The 25,691-nt window shown below is 36.4% G+C and overlaps 1 protein-coding gene across 7 annotated transcripts in view; it reads left to right on the forward strand.

Annotated features, from left to right (window-relative positions):
- The window catches only part of ARFIP1 (ADP ribosylation factor interacting protein 1), a 130,071-nt gene that overhangs the window by 52,074 nt on the left and 52,306 nt on the right, over nucleotides 1-25,691 (forward strand). For 2 of the 7 annotated variants that reach the window (XM_065877102.1, XM_065877103.1), the window contains exons 3-5: nucleotides 13,898-14,006; nucleotides 19,708-19,803; nucleotides 21,350-21,462. In XM_065877102.1, the coding sequence (XP_065733174.1) occupies nucleotides 13,898-14,006; nucleotides 19,708-19,803; nucleotides 21,350-21,462 (318 nt within the window). Of the gene's footprint in view, nucleotides 1-1,552; nucleotides 1,556-13,897; nucleotides 14,040-14,795; nucleotides 14,799-19,707; nucleotides 19,804-21,349; nucleotides 21,463-25,691 lie in introns of all 7 variants that reach the window. The other 5 variants (XM_065877105.1, XM_065877101.1, XM_065877106.1 and 2 more) reach the window with 5 other exon arrangements.

Genomic DNA, 25,691 nt, shown 5'->3' on the forward strand with positions numbered 1-25,691 from the left:
GGGGTCAAGTTTCATTTTCTTTTCTCATATGCATGTGATTTTCATCATTTGTTGAAAAGACTATCCTTTCCCACATAGGGGCCGTTGCTGTTAATCAGGTGATCGTAGATGTGTGGCTCTGCTGCGGGGCTGTTTTATTTCTTGGTCTTTTTGTCTATCCTTGCAATAATACCACACTATCTTACCTACTTATTAGAGTAATTAAGTCTGGAGCAATACTAGCTTCAACCGTGATACCTGGTAGTTAATTCCGCCAGCTTCATTCTTCTGCAGGGTTGCTTTGTACCTTAAACCTATTCATGAGTTTTAGTTAAGAACCTTTATTGCCTTTGAGTAGTACTGAAAAGTTTTTTTTAATCCTTTCAAATTTTAACTTTAGAATAGAGTCTTATTAGAGTGAAGTGAATTAAATTGTTATATATAAGTTCTTTGCTTATGCAGTCAAAGCCAGTTAACTTGCTGCTTTGTAAGTTTACTTCTTATTTAATGTTTAGTTCTCTTTTTGGAGATTCCGCTATAATGTTATTTCATTTTCTATTGAGGGGTAAAGAAGGAAAAAAGGAAATGATGTTCTGGAGCTCTCCTCTTATTGGATGTGAACTTTACCAGTAGGCAAGACTCCTTAGAAGCAATAATCCACTTCAAACAGTACACCCCACTTTACCTCCCTAAAGAAATTCAACACCATAAAACTTGTTTCTCTTTGTAGCTGCTCTTATGAACAATATATATCATATATATATTGAAGTATCTTTTCAAGATACTTGAAATATATACAATATATATATACAATATACAATATATATACAATATATACAATATATATCATATATATAAATATGTAAGAGTTTCTTACATATTTAATATTCTTTAAAATAAAACTTGGCTATGTGATCCCTTTTACTATGAGTGAAAACAGTATTTCAAAAGCATCTTTTGACTGTTTTAAACAAATTACACTCAAGATCTGTTAGGCATATATTTACCTACATTTTGGCATACTCCTTTATTTTCCTGAGCAATAAAAGGGAAATTGTATTTAACGTCATATTCATATTTCTCTTTTAATATAGATAAAAGTTCATAAGGAAATTGTGAATAATGTACTGCTCTGCTTAGCATTATATAGACTAATAAAGAGATTTCATGAGAAACTAGCTCATAACTAAGGGTATTTTACTAATATACATCTTTTATACATTTTGATGTTTAAAATCATACAATACACAACATTGTAAATCAACTATATTCAATAAAAAATATTGAAAAAATGAAATAAAATCATATAATGGCTTTTATTTAATGCATACTGCCTAATGCATTTTAAAAGGTATAAAGTCTTGTATGAAATTAAGATGATGGCTTATTAAGTTGTCATAACTTTTCTGGCCAGTTGGCGTCACTGTGGCCCAGGCAGTGAAATTGTAAATGATTGTGTTCTCCTTTGTGTGTCTCACTGCCGATGTTTCATTTTTCATTTGATTTCCCTTCTTAGTCTCCTACTACGAGAGGCTCTGGTGGACTTTAACTCAATATTCACATTGAAATAGAGAATGTACTGGGAGAATTTGTCCTAGAAATTCCCTGGCAGCAGCTTAACATGTGTTAATGTTTCAAGGTTTGTTACTTTTATTATTAAGATGAGGGGCAACAGCTATACATAGAGAGGATAGGATAATAATCTTAGTATTATCTCAGTTCTTTACAGCAAAAATATTTTTGCTTCTAAATAAAAAGTAATTGTTATTTTTTATAGAGTAGTAAAGTTTAATCTCTAAAGAATACAAATTACTCTTTTACTTATGAACTGCATATTATTTATAATTTATTCTGTTATAGTGCTGGTCAAAATATTAGGTTAGAAATGTGCAATTTGTACCATGAGTTAAAGAAGTGAATATTAGCTCCTTGTGAATTAAGTTGAAACTTCTTGTGAATTAAGTTATATTTGGCAGATTTAGAGAAATTACCTTAGTAAATATAGCTAAAATAAAACTTTTCCTGTGGTAGGCCCAAAACTAAAATTCATAATTTAGGTTTTTCCACCTATAGACATTTTCTCTAGAAAAACCTATATATACACGAAGCTACCAAATCTTGTGTTCAATTTGAAGGAGTTTAGGATCCCTTGAACCTTGCAGGTGGATCCTTAGGTTCCCTGTGTTTTAAATACTCCTGATCTACAAGTTTTGAGTTAAATCACAGGATTTTAATCCAGTAGGAATACCTTGAAGATCCCTGTGTCTCACTACTTTATTTTACAACTGAGGAAAAGGGACCCTGAGGTTGTGATGGAATTACCCATATTAACTCGCTGTACCAAAAGCTTATGTGATTGACCGTAAGTACAGTGTGGGCAAGAATGCTCATTCATTTACCTTATCTCCAGGGCCTGGCAGCATTGCTGGCACATAATAGATAATCAGGCTTTCATTAAATGTTTAGTGAATGAATGAACAAATGTTAGAACCAGGACTAGGAACACAGTTTCTAGACTTCCATGGAACAACAGGAAGAGATATTATACTCTTAGAGTTGACACATCTTTTGTCCTTAATTTTCCACATGCATCATGGTCATCACTGTTGTAGCTGTTGGAAGTTTTATTGTTTTGGAAGTTTTTATTGTTATTTTTCTTTTACTCTTTAATTCTTTTGTTAAACTAAGTAGTTTCTCCATTCCCCTGTACTTATTAGTCTGGATAACATACTTTAGCAGTCTAAAGAAGACTTGGGAAAGAATATAAGAATAGAAATTATAAGAACCCTTTTTAGAACATATTTCCTCTCCTCACCTTAATGTCGTAACTGTCCATTTATTTATCTGCTTTTCCCAAGAGCTTGGAATCACTCTGTTTATGGCGGAGATGGTATGTGTGCACTGCACAGCTTATGGTTCACAGTAGTTCAGTGAAAGAATGAGTTTCAGTATGACTTAAATTTAACATAATTTCTACTTCAGCCATCCTATCCTAGAGTTTGAGTAGCATCTGATGACAGTTTTTCCCCATACTATATGGTGATACAATATAATGCTTCTGCATTGTCTGAAAAATTTAGTAGCTCTGTCATTGGCAGCATTGATTTTTTTTTTTTTTTTTTGCGGTACACGGGCCTCTCAACTGTTGTGGCCTCTCCCGTTGCGGAGCACAGGCTCCGGACGCGCAGGCTCAGTGGCCATGGCTCACGGGCCCAGCGGCTCCGCGGCATGTGGGATCCTCCCGGACCGGGGCACGCACTCGCGTCCCCTGCATCGGCAGGCGGACTCTCAACCACTGCGCCACCAGGGAAGCCCGGCAGCATTGATTTGATGAGGGCTTTTTCCTAAGGCCAGTTTTTTTTACCAGATGTATATCTTAGATCCTTTTAAAAGTATGGCAAATGTTTTTCAGGGGTTGTTTAATCCATGCAAATCTAAATTCATTTTAATATTTACTTTTTTTAAGTATAGAATATATTCTTAGTACTATTACCACAAATTAAGTTTTAAAATATATGTTTATTATATATACATCTATTAAATTAACTCTGGATTCATATTCCTGTTGAAAATTGTGAATAAGTATAATTTTTAATGAAAAGCCGAAGCCATATGTGTCTTAATTATAATTTTTAGATTGCACCTTTATAAACAAATGCTATCATGGATAAGTGTTTTACTATTTAGGAGAAATTGTTTTGAATGTAGTTATATACAAACATTTCCATAGTGATAGTCTTTGAATGAGTTCAGCATTTCCTTGATGCAAATTGGTACATCTTAACTTCAGTACTACTTAGAATCTAGACTTTAGTCTAAGATGCAGGGGTTGGGGTGGAACCAAGAGAATAGACAGTAAACTGCCAGAAGATAGTGATGCTCTAAGTTCTTGTTAAATGTTTGTTGAGTAAATGAGAGGGAACTGGAGAGAGAGAGAGAGAGAGAAATGAGATTGAGATTGTGTGTGTGTGTGTGTGTGTGTGTGTGTGTTGATAAAATGAAAGTAGGTAAGTCAGGAGATTTGCTGTCTTGATCAACTAGAGTAACAGATATGGGAGGAGATTGTGATCATAAAATAAGTTATTAGATTTAAGATTCCAGAAGTGTTGCTTCCTGAGCAGTGACAAGATCCAAAGAGTGGCCATGGGAGTTCCAGTTGCTTAAGTAGAATTGGGCGTGAAAGGTGAAAGCCATTAGAGATGAAGAAGTTAATGAAATCTGAGACTAAAGTGTAGGTTGGGATCTACTGTATTAGTTGAATATATCTTTTATCTGCCGTCACACTCTTGGCCTCTTGTCCAGCTACAGATCACCAAATCTGAATGAAACTACCAACCTTAGGCTTCCTACAAGCATACTGAGGGGGAAGAAATCATACATCTTTACAGATGGTTATTACTACAACCCATCATTCTGCATCAACATAGGTAGGCAGGCTCATGCAATAGATTTTATTTCATTTTAAGTATTTCACAGTTTGTATTAAAAAAAAATAAAGCAATAGACTACATACCGTGCCATTAGTGGAGTATGTTTTTGATGAGCTGTAAAACTCAGCTTAGACACCTTACATATCACTTTGGAAGTAATTGCAAACTGAACATAGAGTCATTCCCTGAAAGCGTCCCCAAAACGTTGGCAACACCCAGGATAATGGTAAAAGTTGGGGATAGAGCAGAAGACCTGGATATGCCAAAGCCCTCATTATTGAGGGGACTGACCGGAAAGAAGGTGGGTGATGGAGGGTCAGTGGGTGGGGCGGCTCGCAAGGGCAGTGAGGTGGGAGTCAGCACTGCACACTACAGCAGAGTTCCTCAGAGTGTAGACAGAGGGTTACCTACATCAGAGTCACCTCACTTAACTTGTTTGAAATTCTGACTCCTGGGCTCCACACTTCAACTTAACCAGAATTACAACAGGCAACTAAGAAGAACCTGCATTTTTAGTAGTTTTCTCAGGTGATTCTTACCCAAACCAAAGTTTGAGAACTGGTAGTTAGGAAGTGGAGAGCTGAGAAAATGCTGACCCTCCCTCTACCTGCTTGATAAACAATGTTGGAGAATAGTCCACTTTGACTCAAGATAATTGTAGAGTGTCAGAGAGGACACTGTGAGGAGGTTAAGGATGTTGCAGTATGTTTACAGCAGAATTAGGAATGTGGAGGTCTGTTGAATAACAGCTTTGCTTCTGGCAGATACTCCTTATAAGCAGCTAACTGTTAAAACAACAAAAGGGGGTTTTAAATTACCAAAGTTTATAGAATATTTAACATAAAATTTTCAATTTGTTTCTTTTAAAATTATATTATGTAGATGCTGTGGAAGGTTTTATCCATTTTGAAGAATGAGATAAGGTGTTTAAATTGAGAAAATTAAATGAAGTATTAGTATTATATCTGCTAAATACTAGGAGTACCAAAGAGGAACAAAATAGATGGTCTTAGGGAGCTTACCGTCTTCAGGAGAGAGAATGTAGACAAATAATGTCAATGCTGTGTGAGAAGTGATATGCTAAGCCCAGTATAGCATGGGCTGATAACGGGTACGAACAAGTATGGGAAGATTACCTGAGGAAATGCTATCCAAGCTGAATCTAAAGGATGAGCCAACCCGATGAAGAAGAGTAAAGAATGGTCCCATCAGAGGCAACTAGAAAGACCTGAAAAAGTTGCGAGACCGTAGAATTGAAAATTCGTTATTGTTGGAGTGGGGAACGTGGGGGCAGATGTGTGAGAAATGAGGTTGGAGAGTAAGTAGGGACGAGGTCCTGTAAAACCTCAAAACCGTGTGGAGGAGTTTGGACTTTACCTAAAAAGCAATGGAGGACCACTAAAATGAGTAAAAACTGAAGTGCCTCATCACATTCGCATTTTAGAAAGTTGTCTCTGCCTACTGTACAAAGAATGAATTTCAGGGCTGACAAGACTAAAGACAAGGGAGACAGATTCTTCAGGTCACCATGGGAAGAAGGGAAGTAAGACTTCGGACTTTGCTCTTGGAGGGAAACTAGAGCCAGGAAAGAACACAAAGCAATTTTTAAATATGCAGATAGGAGGAAAACTGGGAAAATATAGTGTAAGGAAACTAGGGAGAAGAGAGTTCGTGTAGTTTGTGGAATACTTGGAGAATCCTTACAGATTGTTGGTGGTTACAATGCATGCTTTGCGAATTCCTCATTTTTAAAAGATTTCTCCTCCTCTCTCTGAGTAAAAGGGGAGAATTCATTAATAAATCTCTAATTTTTTTAACATCTTTATTGGAATATAATTGCTTTACAGTGCTGTGTTAGTTTCTGCTTTATAACAAAGTGAATCAGCTATACATATATCCCCATATCTCCTCCCTCTTGTGTCTCCCTCTCACCCTCCCTATCCCACCCCTCTAGGTGGTCACAAAGCACCGAGCTTAAAATCTCTAGTTCTACTTATATACTGTAGTGTTGTGCATCTTACTGAGCATGTGTATTTTTTAAAATTAATTAATTTATTTTATTTTTGGCTGCGTTGGGTCCTCATTGCTGCGCACGGGCTTTCTTTTAGTTGCAGCAAGTGGGGGCTACTCTTCATTGCGGTAGGCGGGCTTCTCATTGCAGTGGCTTCTCTTGTGGAGCATGGGCTCTAGGCACACGGGCCTCAGTAGTTGTGACACGCAGGCTCTAGAGCACAGGCTCAGTAGTTGTGGCGCACGGGCTTAGTTGCTCCGCGGCATGTGGGATCTTCCCGGACCAGGACTCAAACCCGTGTCCCCTGAATTGACAGACGGGATTCTTAACCACTGCGCCACCAGGGAATCCCCAAAGCATGTGTATTTTAAAGCAGATTTGCTGAACATTTGGTGTTCTTTAATTGTTAATTTTGCTGTAACTTCAGTTCAAAAGTAGATTACTATGCTAAATTATAAAGTTACATCTTTAACCTCATTCTTATTCTTACCTCTGTTAAAATATGCAAATGGAAGCAAGTTATTTTGGTTGAAAATGAACATCCCTTCACAGCTTTATGGAAGCTGTAACTACAAGTATTATCTTGTATCCTCTGAAAAGAACTTAAACTATACATGAAACTTTTTTGCCAAAAGCATTATATTTTATTTTAATTGTTTGAAGATTTATTTTTAAAAACTGTTAAATACTCCAGTATTATCCTAGTAGCTTGAATAGAAAATTAACTTCAGGTTTATTCCATTTTATTGTGCAATTGTTAAGCATGACTTTGCAAAGTCTTAAACGTTGAGTTGAATGTGAGCGACATAAAAATGCAAACTAGGGATTTTACATTGTTGGTTATAAATGGGCTCATTGTCTCTCAAATATATTCTGGAAACTATAGGAGTAAATGCAGTAACATATATTTTAAAAGTTACTAAGCTAGGCACAACCTTACAACTGAGACACTAAAAGTTTAAGGGTTATGTAAAGATACATTTTAAAGTTTTTGTGAACTATGAGGCTAAATTATATTACTTAGAGAATGTGTATTTTACAGAAAGCAGTCAACAAGCTCATAAAATACTGTTTTCTTACAAGTCATGCATTCCACTCATAGCGCATATCATTTTGTGTTGCAGCAACTTAACTGCCAGACCACTATCAAAATGATAATTCTGTTCACAATCTGAATGGATCTATTTGTACCACTTTTGGTGAGGCTCCTTCTGCTAGTAAGAGTTTAAGCAAGGGAAGGCCTTAGTGTTTTTCAGATTTTACAGCTGTTTTACATAAAGGACACGAGGTTTTTTTCTAGAAGAACTTTTGTTTGTTGAGTAAAGGACCCTTGGGAGACCATTGGGAGAGGTTTGAGTGAAATGTAATATCCTCAGACAGCTAGAAGTTGTTTCTTCCAGAGGCCATGCATGACAAGATGGAAGCATCCCTTAACTTCTTAAAAACTTAGGGAATGAGAGGTATCCGTCAAATTCCCTATTTAACCTGTTACTCGCTCCCCTCTTCCCAGCTACTACTACTATATCTCTTTTCTGGGAATTCACACAATATTTTGTGACAGGACAGATGATTCAAATGAATAATGTTCTTTCAGTTAAGTTCTAAGAATACAGCAAACTCTCCTGGACCTCTGTGCCATTTGTATGTTGTTTATGGTTTTTCACCCTCATATTTTGAGAGAGCTGTCTTTGATACTTTTTTCCTTAAGGAGAGCTAAAAAGCTGTCAAGACTTGGAGCAAAGCAATATCCAGGGAAACCACTCTATAAATAATTGACCTTAATAACCAAACTCACAGAGTTTAAGAAATATCTTGGTGCTTTGACATTATTTATTTTGTAAGTGATGTATTTGTCTTTTAGAGAGAAAAAATTATCTGGTTTTATGTAAATATGAATAAAAGTGTCAGTAGTATTTAAAACTGGAAACCATTGATTTAGTACATTAGTATATTAAAAAATAAACTGGGATGGTAAAGATCATTTATTTAGCAAAATGAACAGACTCAGAGATTTGGTTTAAAAATAAGAAGTAAATAAAACTGAGTGTAAAGAGTGTTGTCTTTTTAATTCTAAGTGCTCTCCAAAACAATACACAGATGAAAAGGATATTGTCCTGTGACAAGAGGTTTTACGTGACATTAGGAAATAAGTGAAATGGAATGAAAGTTGTTTTCTGTTTTGTGCCAGTAGGAAATTACAAGTTGAGAATATATTTGCATTAGTGTGTTTAAACTAGTGAGCAGATTCTGCAATGATTTTTAAAAGATATTTTTTAAATAATTTTTTTAAGAAAACATACTAGCTAAAATAAATTGAGTCTCTAACAAATTGCTTGTGTCTGTTTACATTTACTATACATTACAGTTAATAGTGTGTCTTGAAGCTTGGTCCTATTTCTGTGTTCCTGTTTTCTCATCTGTAAAATAGTAGTGATAGTACTACTAAATGAGATAATATTAGGCAGTTCTTGCTTTGTATAGTTCCAAAATGCATTAATTTTGGTTAATTAAATAATATCTGTCCCGAACAACACAGCTCAGATTTCTTTCACCACAGTGTATTAACTGTAGTTGTATAAACTTCACTGCTAGCACTTAAGTTCAAAAATCACCATGTGAATGACGATGCATATCATGATTATTGAGTAATCACATGACTTTCAAAGTCTCTTGGTGACTGGTCACTGTATCTGTTATTCATTTCATACACAGACAGCAAATCATGTGGTTCTGTTATCACCTTGTCTCCTGGTCGTAAACCCATGTGGCACTTTACAGAAGTGGATAATCAAAAGGGAGTGGGTAAACAAAGGTAGAAGTGCAGCAAGAAATGAAAAGTGATAACATAAATTCAGACCAAACCTAAACGGGGGTGGGGGGGCTTCCCTGGTGTCGCAGTGGTTAAGAATCCACCTGCCAATGCAGGGGACACGGGTTCGAGCCCTGGTCTGGGAAGATCCCACATGCCGTGGAACAGCTAAGCCCGTGCGCCACAACTACTGAGCCTGTGCTCTAGAGCCAGCGAGCCACAACTACTGAAGCCCGTGCGCCTAGAGCCCATGCTCTACAACAAGAGAAACCACCACAGTGAAAAGCCCGTGCACCTCAACGAAAAGTAGCCCCTGCTGACTTCAACTAGAGAAAGCCCGCATGCAGCAACGAAGACCAAACTCAGCGCCCCCCGCAAAAAAATACCTAAATGGGGAACTTCCTTGGGGGCACAGTGGTTAAGGATCCGCTTGCCAAAGCAGGGGACACGGGTTTGAGCCTTGGTCCAGGAAGATCCCACATGCCGAGGAGCAACTAAACCCATGTGCTACAACTGCTGAGCCTGTGCTCTAGAGCCCAGAAGCCACAACTACTGAGCCCGTGCTCTAGAGCCCAGAAGCCACAACTACTGAGCCCATGTGCCGCAACTACTGAAGCCCGTGCGCCTAGAGCCCGTGCTCTGTAACAAGAGAAGTGACCACAATGAGAAGCTCACGCTCGGCAACGAAGAGTAGCCCCCGCTCGCTGCAACTAGAGAAAGCCCGCGCACAGCAGCGAAGACCCAACGAAGCCAAAAATAAATACATTTATTTTTAAAAAAAATACCCCAACAAAACCTAAATGGGACTTCCCTGGCTGGCGGTCCAGTGGTTAGGACTTCAAAATTCCACTGCAGGGGCGTGGGTTTAATCCCTGGTAGGGGAACTAAGATCCATGTGCCCCGCAGTGTGGCGAAAAGAAAAATAAACCTAAACGGAGTTGTGGAAGAAATAACTGGCCCACAGGCATGTTGACACTGCCACGGTTTGAGAGACTCTAGATCTGAGCCAGAAGAACATAGTGAAGGCTAACTAAACAACATAAGCAAGGAAAGAGTTTTTTAAAGTTTTGACAAGAATTTTTGAAGGTAATGGAATAATCAGTTTTTCCCATTAACCACTTCGCACAGTTTCTACTTGCTTGGTCATTTTTATGATCTTGATCTTGCCCTGTCATGCAGAGTGAAGACTGTCTGTACATAAAGTGCTTAGAACAATCCCTGGCACATAGTAAGTGCTCAGAAATGTTTGCTATTGTAATTATTAGTGATAGCACTAATTAGTTGTAAAGATGATTGTAGTAGGGGAGAGGGATGGCCAGCTTAACTGAGTGCCTAAAAATATGTACTGGGTATCTCGCCCATATTATCTCGTCTAATTGTAGTAGTACTCTGGGGTAATTTTGATCCTCTTTTTACAGCTGAGCTAACAGGAGCTAAAACGTTTTTAAGTACTTACCCAGGATCACATAGCCACTAAACATTGATAGGAAAGTAGTATTCAAATGAGGCCATCTGAATTATCTTTCCAGGTCTTTCATGTTTCTAGTAATAGTTGATACTTGATGAGACTATCACAAACTTTAAAAAGTGATTTTAGAGTCTTTGCTGTTGATAAACATTTTTAAGGTTTGCCACACAAAATTCAAAAGGTGATTTCACGGGGAGCTCTAATTAGGGTGAAGAAAGCAAGAATCAATCTTTCAGCTTACTTGTATTTACTATTATGTTACTGTGCTTTTATTTTATGTTTATTAGTTTTTGTTTGTCCTCATAATGATTAGCAGTGAGATCCTTAAATTTTTTTAAAAAATTATGTCATAGCTTTGCTTATAACAAATCATTGGAGTGGGTACTTTTTTTTTTTACAGGCCAATTCAAAGAAATGTCCCTGGTAAAACTAATGTTAATTAGTTTTCTCTTTTGGAGTAGACATATCATCTCCATTGGATTATCCAACAGAAAGTTTGCCTTTGATCTTTTTGGTCTTGCTAATGAAAAACTCTAAATGTTAAGTGTACATTGGTTTTACCACTTTTTTAATGTTTTTATCAAATATTGGATATAAAAGAGTGTTGATACAATTTGTATAATGTGTAAAGAATAACTATACACATAAAAGGCATACAGATTGGAAAGGAAGAGGTAAAACTGTCTCTATTTGAAGATAACATAACCTTGTATATAGAAAATCCTAAGGAATCCACACACAAAAAAACCTTTTAAAAATAATAAGTTCAGGGGCTTCCCTGGTGGCGCGGTGGTTGAGAGTCCGCCTGCCGATGCAGGGGACACGGATTCATGTCCAGGTCTGGGAAGATCCCACATGCCGTGGAGCGGCTGGGCCTGTGAGCCATGGCTGCTGAGCCTGCGCGTCTGGAGCCTGTGCTCCACAACGGGAGAGGCCACAACAGTGGCCTGCGTACTACAAAAAAATAAAAAATAAAAAAATAATAAGTTCAGCATAGTTGAAGGATAGAAGAGCAATATGCAAAGCTCAATTTTATTTCTAAACTCTAGGAATAAATAATCCAAAAATAAATTTAAGAAAACAGTTGCATTTACAGTAGCATCAAAAATAAGAAAATACTCAGGAATATGTGCAAAACTTGTACCCTAAAAACTATAGGACATTGAGGAAAGAAATTTAAAAAGATCTAAATAAATGGAAGGACATCTCACGTTCATGGATCAGAAGACTTAATTTGTTAAGATGGGAGTCTCCCTAAATTGATCAGATTCAACACAGTCTCTATCAAGATCCCAGCTGGCTTTTTTTGGTAGAAATTGACAAACTGATCATATGTAAATGGCTCACTCCCTCATTTTGTTCAGAATTCTGCCCACATCTTACCTCTTCAGAGAGACCTTCCCTGAATATCCCATCTAAAGTAACACCCTTTGCCTGTCACTCTGTGTCCCTCTTATCCTGCCTTAAAAAAAAATAACAAACACACTTACAATTTATTACTGTTTACCCTTGAACAATGGGTTGGGTGCCCACCCTCCCCACAGGCAAATTTTTGTGTAACTTTTCCTTTGGCCCTCCTTATCCACGATTCGGCATCTGAGGAGTCAACCACCTCCGATCTTGTAGTACTGTAGTACAAGCATATATATTGAAAAAAATCAGCATATAAGGGGATGCAGTTCAAACCTGTGTTTTTCAAAGGATCAACTGTACTTACTACAGCACTTCTTATTACCTGAGATACATTTATTTACTGTCCATCTCCTCCTTCCCCTATGCCTCACATGAGTCTGATGGGCAGAGACCATCTGTTTCCTACAGTGCTTATCTGTAGTTTCTAGAGGACTGGCTGTCATAACTTGGTGCTCATTAAATGTTGATTCAATAAATCCTTTATGTTCCAGAGCTCAAGCAGTACTTTCTCTTTTCCTATTCGGATTTTCATGGGCTTAGTCCCTGTTGTGAATTCCTCTGATACTTATTGTCTTTACTTTGGCACCAAGTTCAACTTTTATATTAATGTTTGTGTATGTTGTCTCTCCGGTGAGGCAAGTACTGTACCTTATGTTATCTTTTTCTTTGCCCAGCAAGTCTAACATAGTAAGAATAAGCAGATACTCATTAAATTAAATTTTAAAATAAGCCTATTGCTGTATCAACTTAATCTATATGGTGTTGTCATAAGTCCTTTAGTTTATTCAACAAATTCATTTATTTATTCATCCAACAAATATTTATTGAATATAATAAATTATATTTATTTATCACTAGCTACTTAATGATAACTGCTGTGAGAAAAATAAAACAGGGTAAGCAGAATAGAGAGTTCAGTGTGAAGTCTGCAGGAGTTTCAAATGATAACTGTACAATATATGTGGTGGCATAGAGTATTAAGAAAGGACTTCAAAGACGTTTATCTTTTAGTGCATCGCTAACTTGTCATTGTTGTGAAAAACCAGTAGGATCCATTCATAGACTCTGATTATGAAAATTGGGTAATTCCTCATATCCAAGTCAGAGGACAGAAAGGACTTCTAATTGGAAATCTGTGTTTCGTGGCCTTTTCTCTTTTCTTTTCCTATAAGACTGAATGTCAAATATTATATTTATTACCATTAAAAGCTAAATTGCAGTTAGGTTGGCTAATATAATTTATATTATAGGTTGGTTTAATATAAATCTAAATAACAAGAAATTTTCTTTACCTCAACCTTTATCTCACCCTGACTGAAGTGAGAGAAGCCCTGTTTACTTAGCTAACCTGGAAATCAAAGGGAAGTTTAATTTTGCAAATGAATGATTTGTTTATACTGAACATTAGCCAGGCTCATCATGATTATATTAGACATCATGAGTTTTTTAATGTTAGACTTGACTTTTTAATCTTAATTCTACTCTTTAAAATGATTTTCCTGACGTATCAGTGGATTTGAAATTGAATTTTAACGTCTGCCTGATGCTTAGTTCTAAAATGATGAAAGTATTTTGTATTTGATATACACTGTACCTCTTAATAGCAAATCTTACTGAGTTTGCTGCTGATTATACATCATTACAGAACACTGTGACAGCATAAGGGAATAGTACATAGTAGAGAGAAAAAACAGTTTAAGGCGGATTAAAAGGACATAGTTATGCCGAAATGTTATGTGATGTGAGATTTTTTACAAGATTTTCTCTTTTATTTAAATGTTGCTAAGGATTTGAAGCGTTCATTACCAGCTGGACTTGGTCTCTCAGAAACCCAAATCACATCTCATGGCTTTGAAAGTACCAAAGAGGGGGTTATTGAAGCAGGAGCATTTCAAGGTAAGGAACCCATTATTTTGAAAGATGACTGGGGTGGAGCCTTTATTAATAAAGTATGAGGGTTGAGCCCTTTAATTCCGTGATAAAACACTGATTATAAACATAATCCTTTTTCTCTTCAATTTAAATAATTTAAGAATTGTTTGTAGTCATCTCTATATAAATAGATCAATGTGCATAACTGCACTGATTATTACTTAAGAATTGGTTTTAAAATACTGAAATAAAAACTCAAGCATTATGTCAAGAATGCATATTTAAATTATTTTAGGGGTAACCACAAAATTTATAGGTCAATATTGATTTGTATAAATACATATTTCCTGTTTCATAGCAATTAGGAAAATGAAACTTTTATTTTTCTTACTATACATGCTGTGTAGGAGGTCTCCAAGACCACCCTCAGATTCAGTAATTTCCTAAGAGGACTAACAGGACTCAGTCTATAGTCATACTCTAGGCTATGATTATTACAGCAAAAGTATACCGAGCACAGTTAGCAAAGGCAAAGGATGCCTGAGGCGAAGTCTAGGGAAACTGGGCATAAGCTTGCAAGGATCTTTTCCCCGTTCGGTCACACAGGACATGCTTCATTCCCCCAGCAGAGCTGTGACAACAAATGTGAAATGTTGCTAACTAGGGAAGGTAATTAGAGCCTCAATGCCCAGAGTTTTTACTGGAGATTGCTTGCTCACATAGGCACCCTCTGTGAGCACGTGCCCAGATTCCAGACTCCCAGAAGAAAAGCGTAAAGCACATTGTTTGTATAAGCAGTTTAGGCATAGTGAGCAAGTCTTACCATTTTGGGAATGGAGGGAATCACCCCAAAATTAAAGTTCTCAGATGCCAGCCAAGGGCCAATCTTCGATAAGCTGGTCTTTTTAAGGATAAGTAGTTAGACCTACTATGTTAGCTCTTTTCTGCACACATCCCATGTACATATGTCTATTTTTAATATAAAGTAAAATGCTTCCTTTTTTAATGCTCTTGCCTATAATAACATTTTTTAGGTATTCTTTCATTTTCACACAAGTGAAAGAAAGTAAAATCATGTGGAGATTTGGATGTGAAAATGGATCGTTTTCTCGACAGAGCTGTAGTTAAAGTAGTAATAGTTGATGTTCAATGAAGAATTTTAATTTTAATATTGCATTATAATTTCACAAAATAAAAAAGATATCTCCATGCCTTCATAATCCTTAGCCCTCTTGCAGATAATAGTATTCTATATTTTTATTATACTAATGGCCAATACTTCAGTCAGAAACAACTTATATTTTGGGACTTCCCTGGTGGTCCAGTGGTTAAGACTCTGCGATCCCAATGCAGGGGGGCCTGGGTTTGATCCCTGGTCAGGGAACTAGATCCCACATGCTGCAACTAAAGATCCTGCATGCTGCAACTAAAGATCCCACACACAGCAAAGAAGAGCCCATGTGCTGCAGCTAAGACCCGACGCAGCCAAATGAATAAATAAATATGTTTTTTAGAACCTGTATTTTGAAATATATTCTTTGTTAAATGGATCCTGGAAATAGGCATTTAGGATAACCCAGTATAATATCCTCTGCTCTAGGCTGTAAAATGAGTGGGCTACCTACTGACATTATTTTTTTTTTCGTTTTTCATTCTTATGTTCAGAAAAATAAAGATATAGAAAGGGAGCATACATGTCAGTATCTCCATAGTCATTGCATAGCATTGTGGTGTTATTATCTAGGGGATAACTTTGAATTTGAAAAGGTTGACTGATTGCCTAACATTATGAGTGCTTAAAGATATAAGGCTTACTTTGCATAATATGACATCATTTTTGCACCAGTCACCAATTTCCAAATTTAAATGTCAACATAGAATAAAAAAAAAAGGGCTTCCCTGGTGGCGCAGTGGTTGAGAGTCTGCCTGCCGATGCAGGGGACGCGGGTTCGTGCCCCGGTCCGGGAAGATCCCACATGCCGTGGAGTGGCTGGGCCCGTGAGCCATGGCCGCTGGGCCTGCGCGTCCGGAGCCTGTGCTCCGCAACGGGAGAGGCCACAGCAGTGAGAGGCCCGCGTACCGCAAAAAAAAAAAAAAAAAAAAAAAAAAAAAACTTTTACAATTAAGAGATTCTAAGTATTTTCAGTGAAATTGTTTAGCTGGTGTTTGGTTTTATTCTTTCCCCCTTAATCAGAATAGTATTATATAATAATCGAAATCAGCTGGCCATTGCAACCTGCTGTGCATGAGTGTGAAAATGCCAGTCACTTTCACTTGCTTGTAGATCCATCCTAATCCTTCAAATTGGAATAAAAAATGTTTCATGATAATGGCGGTAATTTACGTCTCTTTGAATTGACTTTGTAAAACACTTTTTAACACAAACTGCGTTGTTTATCAGTATATGAAAAAGATAATCATTCTGCCATACTCAGATTAGCTGAGCATTTATTGGAAAGTTGTAGTTGTTTTAAGTGCCCTTGTTTTTGTTCTGTTTTGTTTTTTATAAATTTATTTATTTTATTTATTTATTTTTGGCTACGTTGGGTCTTTGTTGCTGTGCACGGGCTTTCTCTACTTGCAGCGAGCGGGGGCTACTCTTCATTGCGGAGTGCAGGCTTCTCATTGTGGTGGCTTCTCTTGTTGCAGAGCACGGGCTCTAGGCACACGGGCTCAGTAGTTGTGGCTCACAGGCTCAGTAGTTGTGGTGCACGGGCTTAGTTGCTCCGCAGCATGTGGGATCTTCCCAGTGCAGGGCTCGAACCCATGTCCCCTGCATTGGCAGGTGGATTCTTAACCACTGCACCACCAGGGAAGCCTTAAGTGCCCTTATTTGAAGACATACATAGATAAATTGGAATGAGCATGATTTTCTCATGTTTAAAATTTAGGAAATAGGTCTTATGAAAAAATGTTAGGAGTTGGGGCTATGTTAGCTCTCTGGAGAAATGACTGAATGATAACTTTAAATGACTTATTACTTTACTTATTACTTTAAATGACTTTTCCATCTCTAGAGCAAATTTAGAAGAAATGATACTTAAATTCAGCCTAACAACGAGAAGTACTGAAATCTGCCCAGCAAATACACTGTAGAATCAATAATAGTAGAAATCATGAATAAATCAACTCATAAGAGTGAGGTATACTTGGTATCTGAGTTTTGTTTTAATGGGGTTTTGATCATTGCATACACATATTCATATTCCTAGATTTCTGCTGTTAAGAGAAAACAGAGCAAACTTCCCAAATTTAGTCAATTAGCAAAAAGAGTTTTAAGAATTATTTTTTGTTGGAATGATTTACTTATTTATTATGAATGATTTTAGTAACTAATTGAGTCTAAATTAGTGGTTTAAAGGGTTGAAGATACAGAGAATAATTACCCTTGAGCAAACAGTTGAATGTACACACTTACCTCAGCACCATGTCTTTTGCTACTTTAGTTTGGAAAGTTCTGTATCATTTGTTACATATATTATACATATCTCATGTTATGTCATGGGATTATCTCTTATGTAAGATTAATAAACAGTGATAACCAGAACAACAGAGCTCTGTTCCTGGGATCATCAAGAAATGGAACTACAGTAGTCCTCTTTTATTTAACACTTCCTCATATAATAGAAACCCTTGTGCCTTGGATAGTAGAGATAGTCTTTGTTTAAAATGGTGATTGAACTGGATAACATTAAATGCCTTCCAACTCAACAAGTAATTTATGGATTCGTGTTTTCTGTATTGAATTTAATAATGGAGACATTATGGTGTGGATTTGGAACATCTGAGTCTCTAATAAGAAGCAGTTTTAACCTCTCTGCACCTCATTTCTCCTGTAGTTTAATGTCAGGCTAGTTGGTTTCCGTTGTCCCTTCCAATTTTCTTGTTTTGTTTTTTTGTTTGTTTGTTTTGGCCGAGCGGCATGTGGGATCTTAGTTCCCTGACCAGGGATTGAACCCGTGACCTCTGCATTGGGAGCACACAGTCTTAACCACTGGACCACCAAGGAAGTCCCCTTCCAGTTTTAAATTTTATGGCTCAACAGATTTTTTTTTTTTTAAAGACAGGTATCTCTCACTTTGAAAGGTAGCACCAGCCTATTTAGATCTATTGCGTGTTTGGATTTTAACATTAGATCCAGTCCAGATTAAGGTTTTCATATTATTAAACCTGGTGGCTGTTTCTGATCAGAACTTAGTATATCTGGGATATGAGAAAGTTGACGTTGATTCTTATTAGAAAATTTTAATTATAAATTTTGATACACTATGTGTTTTTTAGAGAACTGGGAAAGAGTGTAGTTGAAATAAAATTATCTTATAAACATTAAAATATACTCAGTTAAATGTGGAAGGATGTTAATAATTTTCTCAACTTCTTTTTAATTATCACTTCCCTAAAGATATATAGCCTTTAGAATTTAAAATAAAGAAATCAGTTGAAGCTAATTTTCTTTAGTTTAATGCCAGACAGTTTTCTTAGTTTAATGCTGGCCATTAGCAACAATGTTAGGTAGTCAGTTTTTCTTATTTTATAGGTAACTGAGGCTCAGAGACCTTAAGTAATTTGCCAGGGTGTTACTGGCAAATTACTGATACTAAAATATTGATACTATGTGGTTAAATAGAGCCAGAATTTCAAGCCCAGAGTTAGAATTTAAAACTCAGTTGTGTTTCACTCAGAAATTGTGTTCTTTCCTCTGGTTCTCAAGCTTAGTTGTGTTTGAGAATAGCCTAAGTAGCTTTTAAAAAACTACAGTTGCCTAATGTGCAGCATGGTGACTATAGTTAATAATAAAGTATACTTGAAATCTGCTAAGAGAATAGATCTCAAGTTTTTTCACCACACACACAAAAGAGGTAACTATGTGAGGTGATGGATGTAATCATTTCACAATGTATACATATATCAAAACATCACTTTGTACACCTTAAATATATACAATTTTTATTTACCTAATAAATAAATGAAAACTAAAAATCAATCGAATAAAAAAGATAAACCTGGCAAAAAAGCCCTACAGATACCTGTTTCACTGATAATCAGAAGATTTTATGGAGTGTCTCAGGTATGTTTTAAAAGCTTCAGAAGTAATGCTTATGATTAATCGGAATAACACTCTATGTTAGCACTTCTCAAGCTTAAAAAAAACATGCAGATCACCTGAGGATCTTGTGAAAATGCAGATTCTGGTTCAGTAGATTTGTGGCAGGGCCTGAGTTTTGCATTTCTGGTGAGTTCCCAGGTGACATAATTGATGGAGACCCCTTGCATCCATACTGCGAGTAGCAGTGACCTACACTATGTGATATTTGATATATGATATGAAAATGTTGGCTACAATTTCTGTGAAGGCTGTGATTCATTCACATTTCTATGAATTTTAATTTTAAATTTGATACAGTGTTACGTGCCTTTGGATTTCTACTTGAAGAGCTTTCCACCCTATGTTAGAGTAGCAAGTGATAAAATATTTACTTAAGCTTTAAATCATTCAGCTGTGGGACTCTAATCACATTCTTTTAATTGATTTGGAAACTAAGAACTCAGTCTGGTAGCATCCATTTATTATTAGTCCATTTCTGCAAGAAAACCAGTATATTAATTCTAGCTTTTAATCCTAGTTTTTGAATATCTTAAAGAAAATGTCAGTACACCTATATTCAAAATGTAAGTATGTGGAGGAAGAAAAGGATTTTCACAGTGAAATGTCTGCCCTTTTCAGGTTCCCCAGCACCACCACTGCCATCTGTTATGTCTCCTAGCAGGGTGGCAGCTAGTCGACTGGCTCAACAAGGAAGTGATTTAATTGTTCCTGCAGGTATTCACTGCACTGATTGGATAAAGCCCTTCTTGCTACTGCTGAAACTAAACTAATTCACTCAGTTTCTTATCACTTGCTTTATATTCTTAGGTGTGTGTTATTCTGGCTGTTTGGGTGGCTGCTTTTTTTTTTTTTAACAATAAGGAAAATAATCTTTCTAGCCATAGCTTATCTTTCTGGCTTTTCAAAGTTTATTAGGCTCTATTTCAAACCCGAAATTTAATTTACCTTACGATTAAAAAACACTGTAAAATTGATTCATTTTAAATCATCCTCTCTTTGCTCTGGAAAATGTTGGTTTACTTATTTGATCCTAAACTGCTCTGCACTTTAATATTGCTGGACTATAAAAACAGGGATAAAATAAACTTTGTATTTCTTTTTACATGAAATGTTAATATTTTGTTTCTGTGAGAATTTTGTAAATTCTTAAATGTGTTTGATTTTGTATGCTGTTCTCTTTCTTAGATTGTGGTAAAGCTATGGTAAAGGCTGGGCTGGCTAGAGGAGTGAGAAAAGAAATTTTTGCTGACTGTAACCTTTTACAGCCATTTTATAAAACATTTTCTCTTGTCTTCTTCTCATTGTTATTTTAAAATTATTATGAAGTTTCTATCCCAAGTCATTAACATCACACATGTTTATTAAATACTTTCTTCTGGGCTTCCCTGGTGGTGCACTGGTTGAGAGGCTGCCTGCTGATGCAGGGGACACGGGTTCGTGCCCCGGTCCGGGAAGATCCCACATGCCACGGAGCGGCTGGGCCCGTGAGCCATGGCTTCTAAGCCTGCGCGTCCGGAGCCTGTGCTCCGCAACGGGAGAGGCCACAACAGTGAGAGGCCCGCATAACGCAAAAATAAAAAAAAAAATTTTCTTCTACGAAAAATATTTTACTATTACGAACTATATAGTTGTAGAGTTGCTTTTATGTCATAACTTCTTGATTGTTGGAGCAATGCATTATCAGGGCTTTATACTGCCTGTATTAATTATGGCTTTTTTGGGAAGTGGAGGGTTCTCTTGAGAAAAAACGAAGTACAGTCTAGGTCTTGTTATAACACAGCCTCTTATACTAGTGGTAAGATATTTTTAATGACTTTAAAATTATAGTGTTTTTAAATCCTCCAAAATTACAGTAACATTCTATTGTTGCTCTCTTCTATGTAGTATAGTGAAAGGAGATCACTGTGAAGAGTGCGTGGCCTTTCAGATTTTCACTGACAGTTTTTTTTAGAATCATTAGGTTATAAGATTAATTGTGGAAAATTTATTTTTCTTGAAGTAAACAGCAACGTATTTAGAGAAGAAGGCCAGTTGCAGGATTTGTTTTTAAGAAGATGGACAAACCTCAGAAATATATTTTTTTAAGTGTTAGGAAATTATCCTCAAAATGATTCCAGGAAGTTCTAGTCCTTCACCTTGTGGGGACTTTTTTATTTCTTTAAATGCATAAGTAGTTTAATTTGAACAGCATCAGTGTTTTGTTTTCTTTCTACTTGTCTTTATCTGGTTTGCATTTTTATCTTTTGTTCTGATTTTATAGGTGGCCAGAGAACGCAGACAAAAAGTGGACCAGTTATTCTAGCAGATGAAACTAAAAATCCTGCAATGGAAAAGTTAGAACTTGTTAGAAAATGGAGTCTAAATACCTACAAGGTTTGTACTTTTTTTTTTTAAATTCTGTACCCTATCTGGCTCTAAGAATTTTCATTTGTATGTTATTCACATTATTATTTTGCAATTATATGAATATATAGGAGAGAATAATGCTATTTAAACATAAATATACAATTAGAAAATGAAGTATTTTGTCTTATTGATCTTGGCATAAATGTATTTTAAAAAGTCAGTAGCAAGAGTTTAAACAAAAGCTACTAAAGTTCTTACTAATTGACGGATAACACATAGTTGAAGAAGAAATACAGTGCCTGGGAGGGAGCACATTTAGCTGTATACAGAGCTGCTCTAGATATGTTTGTCACAATCTGCAGGTTTTTGATACTTTATAGCAGCTGAATGTCAAAAGAGGTATATTAGTTTTCCAAAGTTTGGAATTCTCTGATTTATTGTAATAACTAAGCACTAACTGTGCACACAGCAAATGAGTTGGATTTCAGAAGTTTATTGTTGTTGGTTGTATTGTTTCAGAGTAATTGTTGGGTTTTTTTTTATGTTCTCATAAAACAAGCAAATTATTTAATCTATACTATATTTGATGTATTACAAATAGATAAGCCCCAAATCCACTTAGTACCTTCAAATCTTAACAGGGACAAGATGGTAGAATTCATAGAATAGTTAAGTGGGTGAAAGCCCTATCAGTTCAAGTTAGAGCATTAGCCTTAACACTGGCTGTATTTGTGAATTGGTAGTGGGCCTAGTGGTTTGTAAGTCGGGAATTGTTTGTATTTTTATACGGAGTCTCTTATGTGTCTTCTAAAGAGTAATACAAAAGCGAATTTATTCTTTCAGTTAGTATTTTTAAAGTATGATCTGCAGTTTTCTACAAAAGTACAGGTATTCTTAAGTTGGTAAAAGTGCCCTGAAACTGCTACATGAATCTTTCCAAAAAAGTATTTAGTTCATGTCAGTGTAGAACTGAGAAATGCCAGTGGTAGCCGTCAAAAAGGCATCAGTGGATGCCTGCGAAACTGTTCCCACTCAGGACATTCTATTTACTCATTGCCCCTTTTGTTCTCAAGGACATGGATTCTCTCATTCCATGTATTGTTTTTCCCATTGTATTCCCTCATATCACAACAGTTCAACCAAATATTCAAATGTCTACTTCATCTTCTCGCTGATTCCACGTATCTAGTTAATTAAAATGGATTCTGCGTCTTTAATATTCTTTGACTTTATACCCTCGTCTCCATCTCACCCTTCACAGCCATATGATTACTCTCTCACATTACTGTAGTAGCTTCTTGACAAATTCTCTTAGCCTACATATTCTGCTCTGCCTGACATGGTTCATTCTTGCTTAAAATCCTTCACTCGATCCCCATTGTCTTTAGAACAGCATGAATCTGACCCCATCTACCTTTCCAACTTCATCTCCTGCTGCTCTTCTCTTCACCCAGGGATCCAGTGATCCATACCAGATTATCCAGATATTTCCTAAACAAGCTGTGCTTTCTCACACCTCTACTACTTTGTTCACAGAGCTGTATTTGCCTACTGCTTGGAATTCCCCTTCATGCTCCCTTTCATTCCACTTGTTTGTCTTTCATACCAGACTGAGCTCCATTCATTTATTTATTAAATTCTGTTCAGCCATTCCTTTGTTCATTTATTCCTGAAATTTGACTCTAACCATTGGCATTCTCTATCCACACATTTGGAGCCTAAAGAATACAGGCCTTATTTCTGAACTAAATCCTAGTAATTTTACAGATTACCAAATTAAATTTTTCTCATTTTAGCCGTCCTCTCTTATGTCATTTAATTTGTGTTTTCCTTGTTCTTTATCTTTTTTTTTCCTATATGTGTGTGTTTATCATGTATTCCTTTTCTTCTGTCTTTTACCTCTTCAATAATCTGAGTTGAATCATTAAGATTCCAGTTATCTCTACATTAACATACCACATTCAGACTTTCTGTTAATAAAAATGACCAGTCTTCATAATGTGTACACATGGCATAGTACTATGTGAAAGAGTTATTCTCTTCAGAGTGATCACTTTATTTTTAGCTGAAACTTTTTTTCATTAGAAAAGTTTGGATATCTAGTCTAAGTCAAAGGAGAGAAAGTCCTAGCTTACGTGATTTTATGAAGTTTGTAGCCCAGTGTGTCTGGGCTGACATATGACGCTCTATTCTTGTGGCTTTTTGACCTTTTTGGTCCAAATTGTGAGCTGATATAGGACATTCGTTGTCATTTGGATAATCCTTCAAGTATTGATTCTGATTTGGGTGAATTAGGACTTTGCTTGTTATCCATCATACTCTTGAGGACCTTGATTCTGGCTATGGCTTTGATCCTTTCTTTCTTGGACTTCAGTTCCTACATGATTTCTAACTTTAATTTCTTCTGCCTGTTTCTGTTCTCTAGCAAACACTTTAAGGCTTTTCCTAAAAGAGAATATTAGCACCTCCTTTACTGGTTGTTAATTTTGGCTCCAAGAGCAGTCTGGTGATTAAAACCAAATATGTAATAGGAGTGATTTTAAGTTTAGGCCTTGAACCTATCTTCTTAAATATTATTATTATTAATTTATTTACTCATTTATAGCTGTGTTGGGTCTTCATGGCTGCATGCAGGCTTTTTCTAGTTGCAGCGAGCAGGGGCTACACTTTGTGAGCATGCACGGGCTTCTCATTGCGGTGGCTTCTCTTGTTGTGGAGCCACAGGCTCTAGGTGCGCAGGCTTCAGTAGTTGTGGCACGCGGGCTTCAGCAGTTGTGGCTCGTGGGCTCTAGAGTGCAGGCTCAGTAGTTATGGCACATGGACTTAGTTGCTCTGCAGCATGTGGGATCTTCCCGGACCAGGGCTCGAACCCATGTCCCCTGTATTGGCAGGAAGATTCTTAACGACTGCACCACCAGGGGAGTCCCTTAAATATTATTTTAATCTACCTGATTTTATTCACACACTTTGAATACAAAATTTATTTATTTTCTTATTTATTCTCATCTGCAAGAACAGTTGTGAATAATGAACTCTGGTTTATCATTTTTGTTTTTTTTGTATTTTCCTAGTGTAAACTAGGGTCCTTTTAGAAGTCCATCTTATTTTTTTACAAATAATCTCTGTTTCAGCATTCAGACCTGTTTGGCATCTTTTCTAAACATTAAATGTTTCTTAAAAATGTTTTAAGAATGTGCCACCAGTATTCACACCTTTATCAAGTTAATATTTGTTGTCTTAAAGCCAGTATCTTTAAAACTTTCATTCCCATTTTTCTTATCATATTACCTTCTTTATTTACTTCTTGATCTGTCTCCCCTGTTCAATTTCTAGTATTTCCTTTTATGCTCCCTTTTCCCTATCCTTCACTCTTAATAACTCTTTTAATGTAATATCTATCAGTTGCTGCCATGAAATTATTCTTTTCCTTGTACTTAAATTGTTTTTATTCTTTTTTTTTTTTTTTTTTTGCATTATACAAAAGCTCTGGTGCTATTTAAATACTAGTAGTACCTAGTGACTATCTTGTAAATTCATGACCTATATGGTGGTGATTTATGGTATTTTATACACTGTTTATCATTATATTATCTTCCCCCAAGTAGGAGATCAGTAGAGCAATAATTTACTTTTGCTTCTTCCTGCCCCTTTAATTTTGTTCCATTTGTCCTATTATTTTCAAAATGAATTCGTTTTTCTTTTTTTTTTAACATCTTTATTGGAGTATAATTGCTTTACATTGTTGTGTTAGTTTCTGCTGTATAACAAGTGAATCAGCGATACATGTACATATATATGCCCATATCCCCTCCCTCTTGTGTCTCCCTCCCACCCCTCTAGGTGGTCACAAAGCAACGAGGTCATCCCTCTGTGCTATGCGGCTGCTTCCCAGTAGCTATCTGTCTTACATTTGGTAGTGTATATATGTCAGTGCAGCTCTCTCACTTCTTCCCAGCTTACGCTTACCCCTCCCCATGTCCTCAAGTCCATTTTCTACATCTGCGTCCTTATTCCTGTCCTGCCCCTAGGTTCTTCAGAACCATTTTTTTTTTAGATTCCGTATATATGTGTTAGCATATGGTATTTGTTTTTCTCTTTCTGACTTACTTCACTCTGTATGACAGACTCTAGGTCCATCCACCTCACTACAAATAACTCAATTTCCTTTCTTTTTATGGCTGAATAATATTCCATTGTATATATGTGCCACATCTTCTTTACCCATTCATCTGTTGATGGACACTTAGGTTGCTTCC

Source organism: Phocoena phocoena, chromosome 5, assembly GCF_963924675.1.
Source record: "Phocoena phocoena chromosome 5, mPhoPho1.1, whole genome shotgun sequence".
Lineage (NCBI taxonomy): Eukaryota > Metazoa > Chordata > Mammalia > Artiodactyla > Phocoenidae > Phocoena > Phocoena phocoena.